The sequence below is a fragment of the Acanthochromis polyacanthus genome, chromosome 23, assembly GCF_021347895.1.
Source record: "Acanthochromis polyacanthus isolate Apoly-LR-REF ecotype Palm Island chromosome 23, KAUST_Apoly_ChrSc, whole genome shotgun sequence".
Classification (NCBI taxonomy): Eukaryota; Metazoa; Chordata; class Actinopteri; family Pomacentridae; genus Acanthochromis; species Acanthochromis polyacanthus.
In genome coordinates, this window is record NC_067135.1 from 14,983,837 (window position 1) to 14,996,097 (window position 12,261).

General features: G+C 39.2%; 2 protein-coding genes across 2 annotated transcripts in view; one reads left to right on the top strand and one right to left on the bottom strand.

Annotated features, from left to right (window-relative positions):
• Positions 1–1,276: 1,276 nt before the first annotated feature.
• On the top strand, positions 1,277–5,661 carry txn (thioredoxin). The gene is made up of 5 exons (XM_051943618.1): positions 1,277–1,440; positions 2,887–2,991; positions 3,518–3,583; positions 4,781–4,846; positions 5,313–5,661. The coding sequence occupies exons 1-5, from the start codon at positions 1,417–1,419 to the stop codon at positions 5,376–5,378; spliced, it is 327 nt and encodes a 108-aa protein (XP_051799578.1). The 5' UTR covers positions 1,277–1,416; the 3' UTR covers positions 5,379–5,661.
• svep1 (sushi, von Willebrand factor type A, EGF and pentraxin domain containing 1) overlaps positions 5,455–12,261 on the bottom strand; it is a 102,134-nt gene continuing 95,327 nt past the window's right edge. Inside the window, 6 exon segments of the mRNA XM_022200765.2 lie at positions 5,455–6,003; positions 7,999–8,092; positions 8,951–9,046; positions 10,249–10,344; positions 12,044–12,193; positions 12,196–12,213. Of these exon segments, the coding sequence (XP_022056457.2) occupies positions 5,973–6,003; positions 7,999–8,092; positions 8,951–9,046; positions 10,249–10,344; positions 12,044–12,193; positions 12,196–12,213 (485 nt within the window). The 3' untranslated portion in view covers positions 5,455–5,972.

Genomic DNA, 12,261 nt, shown 5'->3' on the forward strand with positions numbered 1-12,261 from the left:
AATATATTTATCAAGCAAGGATTTTTAGTCTCCTTTCTAAAAACATCAAAGGAATGGCTTCAAATTTCAAGATTGAGTTGGTGTACAGACAAAGTAAAGCTCAAGTCTCTTTGAATATGCAAAAATATGGATTTAGTGATTCAGTCATATGGACGCCTTTCCTTGTGACCGACTCTGTCCTGTGCCTCCTCAAGCAAAACGGGGCATCACAGAAGTCAGTGTGATCCTCCATTTGTCTTAAGCAGACCAAAACAAAGGCTGTGTAATAATGATGTGTCTTATGTATCAGTATTTGGTGCAATTTTTAAAAACTATTTTGATAATCAGTAAAATGAGTTTGGTCTGTTAACGCCAGGTGTAGAATTACTGATTGACCACATGGAGATCAAGGTTAATGACATTAATTTACAGATATTCCTGAACTAAATATTACCTAATGATACATTATTATAGTATTTCCCAGCCTTTTATCTAGTGTTTTATTATCTGCTTTACAGTCTTCCATTAGGAATCATTAGAGGATTATTTACTAGTCTAATTTCTCAATTAACTAATAAAACATTAGCAACATTATAAGATTTTATTGGGAGTTACTGAAGGTTAAATAGCAGTAAAAGCCTCATGCATTCCCACTTTACTCCTTGGGGACCTCTCAAAATGTGTGTTACCCATTTTATTTCATCTGCTGTGCAAGAAATATATGTTCTCTAATATGATGGTTTCAGGTTTAAAGCAACTACTGTGATGACGTAATGACGCACAAGACGCTGCCTGGCGGTATTACGTGAAATTTGAGCTGCGTTGACTCCGTTACTTACGGTAAACCGAGAAATTGTCAAGTCATTGTGACTTGAATCCCTCTTTAACCTCTTTCCCTGCCGGTACAGAAGTAATAACAATACTTTGACATAAAAAGTATATGTTACGAGACAGTGCAATTGATTTTTTCTTCTTTCTGATTCATTTTACATGGTTTCAAAAATACGCTAATCCAACATGAGACATGAACATTCTGGCAACATCTAGATGGTTGATGCATCAATAAATGGCAACGCCCAACAGCGTCAAGGTAGAATTATGAGTGCATGGAAATTTTCAAAATAAAGGCATTGGTTGGCGAACGCCTTAGGACGCTTAATATTGAATATAAAACCAATTATACGATATTGATGAATTGTGCACAAAATAGGAATGCAGTTTAAGACGTTTTAACGGTCTCTGAGTACGGTTCCTATTGTTTTTCTTCGATAAAGTGAGAGTAGTAGACTCTTATTTTGGTAAACAACCGCCTGTGGTTCGGCCTACAGGTGGGTAAACTTGACGCAGCGGCGAATAAAACGCAGCGTGTTCTCTGGATTTAGGGCATTCTCCAACTTCACGTTGTTCTCCTACGAAGTGCGTTCATCGACTGTCAACATGGTTCGCGAAGTAGAGAATCTGGTAAGTTGTTTCATGTTTATAGTAAAGTCTTTGTTTAACTCGCTGCCGTTAGATGAAGCTAAACATGTTTTAGCCTAGCGGCTCCTTATTCCATAGGGGCAGCCGCGCGCCTCTTTCCCCCTCTCGTGACATCATTCTCCATGTTAGCCGAGCCCGTTTTTGAGGCTTTTTTTTTTTTTGTAATTTTAGCAATACCTCAATTAAAGTCCGCAGCCAGATTAGTAGATATCAGAAACACAGCTGCATGTTCCATTAACGGTACGAGCATGAGTGTATCGATAACTGGCACCATGTGTGATGCGACTTTTGGACTTTGCCGTGTAGCAGCAGGACGAGCGCTTCATCAGCCAACGTGGAAATGTCCTGAAAGTTAACGTTGGAGTGGGTGCCGGAGTCGTTTTATAGCCTGAATAACATTATGCAGTTATAACGGGAGCTGGATTGGTTTATTCAAGGAGCGCGGAGTGATGCTAGCAGACGGGAGTTAGCACCTGTAAGGGCTAATGCTGGACAGCAGCAGGCCACGATCGCTACTGGATGTTTGCGGACGTCTGGGTGGAGACGGGAATGAAGTTAGTTTCAGAGCACATTATGAAAGTCAATATATTCAGAGCACGCTATTAAAGGAAATATAATCTGGGAGCCCACAGGTGTACTGCTGATTGCCTTTAAAAGTAACCGAATACGAAGTCTGAAGACCGTTTAGCACTGATTAGTGTCCGCATCAGTATACCTGCATGAGTGTATATAACTCAAAACAAAGATTTCCTGTTTAGCAAAAATACTTGAGAAATCCACGTTTCTGGAATGGGGGTAAACTAGAGCTGCAACCATTTTCATCCTCGATCTTTATTTTTATTTTGGTAGTCGACTAATTGGTTGGTCTATGAAATGTCAGAGAAAGCTTAGAAAATGTCATCAGTGTTTCCAAAAGCCCAAAATGACTTCCGTATATATCTTGTTTTGTCCGCAACCCAAAGATATTCCGTTACTGTCATAGAGGAAACCAAAAAATATTCACATCTAAGGAGCGAGAATCAAAGATTATTTTTCCTCTTTTCAAAGTAGCTAACAAATAAATAAATTTATTAATATTACTCATGCATAATTTACTAGTTGACTAATCACTGTAATTATTGGAGAGCTAAAGTAAACGCAAAATAGCAGAAATAATCTATGAGGAAGTGGGAAATGCTACACAAGTCATCTTTTTGTGTTTGAAGCTCGATATGATCCAGCCTGGTTCTGTTTCAGTGAAGCTTAGAAAACAAAGTGAAAGCTTCATTCATGACTCAACTTTTCAGTTTACATCTGCATTGTCAGCAACCACTGACCAAGTGGAAGCAAATGGAGTGCAGTCATTAAAGCAAAATACATTTTAACTGTCATGCTTCTCATGTTTACCATATATACCACAGTAACTTTATTTTTTCCCACTTTCTATAGGCTGAATTTCAGACCATCCTGAAGGAGGCTGGAGGTAAGCTGGTGGTGGTGGACTTCACAGCTACATGGTGTGGCCCCTGCAAACAGATTGGTCCAGAATTTGAAGTAAGTGTATGATCGCAGCGCTAAAGTCATGTCAGAGCCATATTTTATCATGAATTTCTGTCAAAAGAAGAAACGCGCTTCATATTGGAGGATAAAACCCAAGATTAGATGATGGGCAAATAAGGTATCTCTTCTAAGCTGAAATATGTTGATTACTTTCAAAAATCTGATGTAAAGTATTTTTTATCGAAACAGTAGTAGCAGCTGCTGTGAAAGAAATGTTTTTTAGTGTGTCAGTTGTTTTGAAGGAGCTCTTTCCTGAGCTGCTAAAAGGCAGCAGCATCGTTTGGGGAGAGAGTTTGTTGCTTAGGAAACCTTTTGTCTCGTTGTTCCCACCTTGAGGAGGAAATGTCTGCTTCACTGGAAGTTTTGAGAGCTCTATAAAGCTCAACTCATACAACCACAGTCAGATTGGTACATTTTTTTGTGATTCTTGTAGACCCATTTACAGTCAGGAACAGAAATGCATCAGTACATTGTCACAGATATCCATTGTGTTCATGCTCACTGTTTGACTCTTTTCCAGAGATTGTCACAGTTGCCTGAAAACAGCAACGTGATTTTCCTGAAGGTGGACGTGGACGAGGCTGAGGTGGGTTGGTCTTTTGTTAAAAAAGTATTTTATTTTTATTCCTTCTAAACCTGGAGAATCAGGAAGTTTAGAGTAAGTCTATAAAGAGAACTGTTGCCTTTGATGATGGGGGTTGCCGGGCCATTAATACTCGGAGCAATGTCAACTATTCATGAAATCCATTTCTCTGGGCCTCGGGGAACCACAGCACGCTCATGTGACGAGTGAAAGTGCAAAGCTTTTCTGCGTCAGTGCCACAGCATAGTAAAACCAAGTAAATATTATTTGATGTTCCTGGTGTTTTAATACCAGGCATAAAAAAGTAGATTTTAAACATTAACTGCATCATTGGAGAGGGATTACTGCTTTTGGTAGAATGACTGGGTAACATGGTGGTCTATTGTAACCATGTGGTAAACCTCTGACACATATTCTGGCAAAACAACTGCAATCGTGTTGTGTAATCAGGCTATGGGTCAGATTCTGGTAATATCTAATCTACAAAGCTGTAAACGGAAACCTTTGATATCCCATCTGATGTAGAATTATCCATTTAGCTTCTGACTACTCTAAGTTCTATCAATGCTAAAGTTGTTTTAGATCTTCATCATGGAGTGAATTAAAAGAAAGTCAGCAGGCTATAATTCTGAAGAAGCTGGGAGTATCGAATGCTGAATTCATAGCCCAAAGGGAAAATAATTCTCATAATAAATTTCTCTACACTTTGAATTTTATAAAGCCCCCCCTCAAAAAAAAAAAACAAAAAAAACCCTGGATTTTAAGAAACGGATTTAAAGAGTTTCGCTGATGTTTTTATAGGTTTCAGCTTCTGGTCAGTCTGAGTTTCCCCCATCACAGGTTTCCAACCAAAACAAGTAAAAATCCTTCTTGGAACTCATCCCAGCTTCCTCTGTCACCGTCTTTGCAAACAGTGTCTGTTGACATAGACGGTTCCTTAAACAAATAAAGCTTGCAGGTTGGATTACATGTTGAGCAAAAAGAAACTGATATGATGCAGGCCCACACTGTATGCATATTAAGTTAGCAACACATGGCTGTAAAACCTGTTGAAGTTGCTCTACTTTTGTTTAACTATTGTACATTGTATTAACTTACTCATGTACTGGGCCGTTTGGCTTGAACAGTCCTCAGTCAGGGCGGAGCCGTGTTGGTGATTCAGTCCATCCATCTAACTGCTGCTCTCTTTGCTCTTCTCAGGATGTGAGCTCCGAGTGCAAAATCAGCTGCATGCCCACATTCCACTTTTACAAGAACGGAAGTAAGGTACGTCAAAATCTACAGCAAAGATGGAAAGCTAATAAGTTCACACACTGAGCAGAGTTGGAGTACAGTTGGCATTAATTTGACTGTCTACTTTTAATGGAACGTCTGAGTTTTCAGCTGCTCCATTACATTCACAGCTGGAACAGTCAGTTCAGAGCTGTTCTGCTGGAAACAATGAGTAAATGCAAGAAACAGTCAGTGGCTCATAAGAAGGATGGTTTTTAAAGACAAGTTAGAGCTTGAAGCACCACCAGTACTTATTTTCACAATGACAACTTCTATGTGAAGGAAGTTTAGTCCCAAACGGAGGTCAGTAGGTTGACAGTCTAAATGGAAACTTACAAATTTGTCCACTTAAGAGGATGGTAGTTCTAACTTTGGACACAAAAAGATGCTAAATGTTGCTGTTCTGACCTCACACTTCATCCACAGTAAATACAATTATATTCTTTTGTGTTTCTTTCAGGTGGATGAGTTCTCTGGTGCTAACAAATTAACACTAGCAGAGAAAGTGGCAGCTCATAGATCATGAGTTCCACCAACCAACCCTACAGTAGAAGCTGTTACCCTCCTGTACACGCCTATGAAGGAATTCCAGTTTTATTTCCCCCATCTCTATCAAGTCTTCTATCCCACTCATCCCGTAATGGCAACATAGTCCTGTCAGTGCAGTGTGTAGTGTCTTGACAACGGGCTGAAATTTGATTCTAACTGGACGACCACTTTTTACCTCTGCTTTGAGCAATCTGCTTTGTTCCTGAAAACCTGGACTTCTTTGTACGTTGTGGATGTAATAAACCGATGAATTCCACAAACTTCTTGTCCTTGTCCTGAATCTGACCGAAAGAGAGCAAGTAACAGTATTTTATGCTTTAATAAAATGTGAGAATAGTTTACACATATACATTGGACCATCACATCAATAGTTTTTACACATCGTACAAGTATATAGCAGCATATGTTTAATACTGTTGAGTCTCTATATGAAAAAATACAGCTTTATTTTACAAAATGGTTCTTGCGTCGCCTTTGCAGAGAGAGATGAGTGAATGGTTTACAAGTGTGTCAGTTAACTATACAAGAATTCCCTTCATAAGATGATTCACATGGAGCAGAGTGGAACCTTTTAGAAGTGATAGTACACCGATTTCCTCTTCCTGCAAAGACAAAGAAGAAAGGGTTACATTTAAAACATGGGGGTCTATGAAGGATCACAGTTGTTCTACAGGTCCATAGTAAATATTTTCTTCTGTTGGTGAAGAAATGCATTTCAAAACCGTCTTCAGAGGAAGTATTGCTACACATCAGCTCCATATTACCGATCAATACAGGATTTTCTGTTGCCAGTAAACGACAAAAAGACTAATACAGGATACTGCAGAGTGTCTGTAAACACTCTGATGCTTTCAAGTTGTGACTTTAAACAGGGATCTCTTGATACTTTTTCTTTGAGGAAGCTTAACTACAGCAGCTTATTTCACAAAACGTGGTTTCAGGCTGCATTGCTTCGCTCTTATGTCAACATCCTTCTAGCTGAGCTGGAAACTCACGTTCACGGAAAGTAGAAGTACATTGAAAGATGTTAGTAACAACTTTAGAGGAGGTAATCATTTACTTTAATGCTTGGAATGATTCTGATCAAGCAGATGAGATGTAATAAGAGTCACTGCTTTGGAAAAACCAGACAGTGAAACACATGGAGGGTAAAATATCTGACGAGTCATTCAGAAGACAGTCTGAGACCAGCAGGTTAAAGCATGCTATAGATAGATAAGACGTTTTTTCATCCAGGGCTATACAGCGTATAAAAATGTGTATTTATAAAAGGAGAGCAGCGCCATCTGTTAATTTGTAACTGGAGTCTCTTGGTGATGACTCATACCAAACCTTTGGACTTCTCATAGCCTTATTTGTTCATCTCTCAGTTTCAGTTCAAGGGAAGCAGAGGGATCTTTAAGCATGTGTGACTACATTATAGAGAATGGAAGCCTCTACCATTACAACTATTTATAATCTCCAGTAAATGTTTGACCGTAAGCAGCTGTCTACTTTGGTTTAACAGCAAATCCTTACAAAACCGTTTCCATCAGATTCAGCTGCACTTTGTGTTTATTGTTAATGGAAAATGCTAACTCTTTAATCACTGCACTTTGATAAACATGCTAGCATGTCAGTGCAATCACGCTAACATGCTAAATTAGCATCTAGTTTGCTGTGTGATCACAGCTTGATATTGAAGCTGCAAGATCTTTCTCACAGTAAAAAGCATTGATCATCACAAAGGCAAAATAATCAGATTTTCTATTTAAAGCACCACAGCAACAGTTACCTCATGGCCTTCATTAAATGAACTTTCAAAAAATTGTTCCTAGTTTTGGAAACCGCTAAAGATGCAGTATTGTTTCTTTTATAAACACCCTGAGCTACATAAACCAATGAATTTATCACTGATCTGGAAACAATTAGTTACTTTATTCTACTATTTTCCACTGTTATACATTTAAACTATGATATCAGTAAAAATTATGTTTTGCTTGGTTAACATGTCCATATGGTGTTTTTTATACACGAGAAGACAAATCAAGAGCAAACTAACAGTCCACACCGTGACTGAGCACCTTTAAACTGCCGTGTACTGATGCCAGTTTCAAAAACACAGATTAAGACTCCCAGGTTTCATCTGTAAAACACGTAAGAAACTATTCCTGCTAACCTGTGGGGGACTGTTGCATAATTATAGCTCTTCAGAATCAGTTTCTGGTTCGAACATGTACAGATGAATTATTCCATTATTACAACTTTTCACTGTTTTAGCAGTCAAAGGTGAGCTGATGTGCTCAAGCTGCAGCAAGCAGCAGTGGGATGGTTGGAGAGAGCCGCCAGTATTCTAGAGGAATCTACAGAGTAGAGGTACATCTGAGCCATTTTAACGCAGAAAGGGGTTATTTTCATGATTAAAGTCAAAACGTGTAACTTTGACACACAGAGATGAGTTTAAAGGGGTTTAATCGGTGACCAGAGAGGGACTTTAAGTTTTAATAAAAATATCTATTTATTGACACATTTTAGGAAACTATTTCAGTTTTGGAAGGACTTTTTTTGTGCGTTGTGACTGTATTCATGTTGTTCTGAGTGTGTGTGTTTCTAATCACCTGGAGCAGTCGTGTCCACTCCAACCTGACGTGCAGCTACATCTGTTCGGCCTGATGCATCTGCCTCCATTCAGGCAGGGCGACGAACACACAGCTGTGGACGAGTCAAACACAGACCACAGCACAATCATGAGGTCAGTCTTTACTGGTTCTTTGGCACATATATTTCTATTACCATGAGAAGGAGGATAGACTGTGTGTCTTATTTTTATGATCAGAGAGTAAACTTCCATTCAACCATACAGTGATACCGGCAATCTGGCATCGTCTGGGCAATGAGGAAATTATGAAGACCATAAAACAAGACAAGGATAGCACCACTCACCAATTAAAAACATTTAAAAGGAAACAAAACTCTTTTATCTGTGTTTATTCATGACACCAAGATGTGTGGGTGCTACTCTATCGTTTCTGAATGCCTTTCATAATTCTAAACACCCGCTGGGAAGTTGTTGCTGTTGAAGCTGGTTGTTTAAAAGGCCCAATTCATAACAGAAAGTATGAAACACAAGAAAAAATCTGTTAATAAACGGGGAATTACATTAAAAGTTGTGCTGTTTTGGAAAAACAGAACTGATTAAAGAAAAGATATTTAAAGGTCACTCATTTTATCAAGGTTTCCAATCACATATTCACTGAAAGAGCAAACTGCGTCAGCATGATTGAAGTTTTAGGCTTTCAGCAGCAAGAATCAGCAGTTTTTTCTCATTTTAACAAGTCAAAAAAAGAAAAATCCACCATGGAACATAAGATTGTAATATAGGATTGTAGTTCAAAAGCATATAGAGAAAAAAGTCATCACTCCGCTACACTGTCATTTAGAATAAATAAATCCTTCTGGGTACGTGCTGTTTAGGTTATAATGATGTAGTGGGATAATGGGAATTCTGTTAGGGGTTACTCACACCAGCCCAAACATGTGAAAGTTTCAGTAACTCATACATGAACTCACCACTGTGACAGCGTGTTCCCGTCCACCCGGTGGGACACTCACACTGGTAGGGTGCCACACAGCGGCCTCCATTCAGGCATGGCAGGATGCAGATAGCTGTTATTACAGGGGGGGAAACAGAGACGGGAGGAGGAGGAAGTCATTGCAGCTCATCAAACCCGTCTCTTTGTTGAAATTCCAAACATTTTAATTAGCTTTGGTATCAGCATCAATGTGAGAGAAGCTTATTCTTGTTTACATCTCAAGTTTCAAGATGAAAATCCACTGGTATCCACAGAACATTGCTCCAATATTTATATTTTAAAGCCTGTAGTACAATAATCCACTGTAATGTAATGTTAAAAATGACTCCATTTTTAATGAACTGATTCATTGTTTAGTTATTTCTATGAGCCCAAATACATGTTTTGAAATTGCTTGTTTAAAAAAATCCACAGTATTCCATTTACAGTTATGTACAACAAATAAAAAGTTAAAAATATATATATATATTTAAGAAACTGGGATAAGTAGACTCATGATCCTTCTGTTTATCACTTCATTGACAAATGATTTAATCTTCAGAATAATGTGGAGCCGTCTTGGGCCACTCCGATTTAAAAAAAATCTAACCAAATGCTTCCCTTCTCTAGTATGTTTAAAAGAACTAACACTCTTCAGCCATGCTACCAGATAACGCTGCCAAGAGCTAAATTAAGTTCACTTATTAACAATTACAATACTAGCAAACTGATGGTCACCTGTGACTACATTCACCACGCCCAGCATCTAAGTTTAATGTGTTAGACTGCTAGTATTTAATAATTAGGGCTAAACACAGTACAACTAGGGCTGATAATGGTATTAGTTTTGCAGGTATTTGTTCATTAAGAACAAATTAGAATTTTCTCCACAATAACGTCAGATGAAAAGGATCTCTGAAGTAGGAAATCAGTCCAACAGCTGATCAGTTCTCAGACATGTGGTAGCTGATCTTTTTGGTAATTGGTCTGTTTCAACAGTGACTGCAGTTCCAAATCTGGTGTTTTGATTTTTGGTGATTCTTGGGTCATGGGTTCTTTTACTTGAGCAGGAAATAAACCGCCTAAAAAAATGTCAGAGTTCTCTTTCATTTTCAGCAGAAAACAACTTGCTCCGGCTGTCTGACTCTCTTTGTGCATCATTGTCTGCTAAAACTTGTTTAGTAAGCTGGTTCAGTTCCTGGTGTCCGTTAGCATTTTTGAGTCGAAACACTCTAACCGTCACATTCTGGGTGTTCACTTTGTGGCACTGCGGTTTTAGAAACATGAAATACTTACGCTCCTCACAAAGTCGGCCCATCCAGCCCTCGGGGCAGGAGCAGGTGTTGGGCCGCTGACACACTCCTCCATTCTGACACTGCAGCCAACACACCGCTGAGGACGACAACACACACAGACACACAAAGGAACAACAAGTTACAAATGGAGAGACACAGGTGACACTCTGCTTGTGTAAAAACACAACAGCAGTGATGCAGACAAGACAGATTAACAGATTCTTCTTCCGGTGACATAAGAATAGAAGACAAAACAGTCAGGTTACACACTCTTTCTCTGTCGCAGCCTCCAGAACATGAGACTTAAATCTTTGACATGGAGCCTCATGCAAACGTTCAAACACAGCATTCACATTTACTCAGAATAAATTATCAAGACATGAACAGAAACACCCTAAAGGCAGACAGGAAAGTGTACAAACAGCTGCTATGAAAAGGCTAGCCTGGACCCAGTCCTCGCTTTCATACTTAACAGTGATTTGTCTGTAGAAGTCTGTAAATATGGAACTAAACCACCACTTTGATTCTCTCATTTGTATCCATGTATATAAAGTACAGATACCAATGTGTATGAAACAGCCACACAATTAGACAATCAGACAATTTGTCATTTGTTAGTTTGGAAATAATTTGAAAGACCCGCTCCAAAACCATCCAGAGACAGCACATTTCAATCAGTCACTTTATTGCAAAACAAACGGGAGATTTATTAATATAATCAGTCGGCAATGTCACCTAATTTTTCAATGATGAAACATGGCTATTTTATTGATGTTTTTGAACCCAGTTCTCCTCGTCTTGTGTTGCATCTAGCAAGTTTTAAGAATGCTTATTATAGACAGAGTCAGCTTTGTGTTTCAGCCACAAATGGCTCAGTGTTGAACACAAGGGAGTGACCTTTCATAGGAATGCTGTTACATTTGATTACAGCTCATTAATAGATGACCTGTGCTAATGACAAAGCAGAATTAACATTTATGCCAAGTTTCAAAGTCAAATCACCTGTTGTCTTGGATCTAGATCAACTGAAAGTGCTGTCACTTTAGAATTGGTTTGTATTTTTCCCCAATGTTCCCTCACTGTATAATGGCTGAGAGTGGACAGAAAAAGTTAAGGCTTTTTTAGGATTTTGGACCAAAATCTAATGTAAATGTTTCATATGACTGATTTTTTTTATACTGACCAAATAATTTTGCACAAGTAAAATGCTGATGGTATCACATTGTATATTTTCATTCAATTATCCACGGGAATGAAAAAATACAGCACTGGGCATTACAAAGATCTCCAAAATGCAAGGACATGACACATAGATCACGTTTAGATGTTTAAAGGTGGGTTTTCCCTGGATCCAGGCTATAGAAAGCATTCAGATATGAACTGTGCAGTGACATCAGAACATAGAGTAAACACATAGGAAGTACTACTGGTCATGGTACAGCAAAGATAAGAGGTTCTATGGGGAAGCTGCCTTATTATGTGAACCAAATCATTTTCTAACATTTCCAGGTCAGGAGGAAATACCAAGAAGACACCCAAAAAGTGATTTTTTTTTTTACCTAGTTCCATACACTCTACACATGCAACTGGTGAGAAGCCACTGGAGGCCAGAGGCTGCAGGCACAGAAGCATAAATGACCTTCAAAGAATGAGGGTTTTTTTTTGGAGGTAAGCAGTGGCAGTAAGGAGAAGAATTAAAAAGCTGAAAAGCCGCATGACGTTATGTGCAGAAGAGACAGTCAGCTGAAGCAGGAAGTGTCCCGAGGAAGGAAGAATCCCTCCGGCGTTCTCTCTACCTCTGCATGTGGGAGGCGGCGTCCAGGTGCCGTTCTCCAGACACCTGCTCCTTCCAACGCCCTCCATGGCGTAGCCGCCAAAACACGAGTACACTGCCACGTCCCCGAACTGGAACACCGCCCCCCGCACCACCCCATTGGCCACATGGAGGGGGGGCCACAGGACACCCCTGTACAACAGCCCAGATGGAACGACCCACGGGTTACTCTCTAGAACT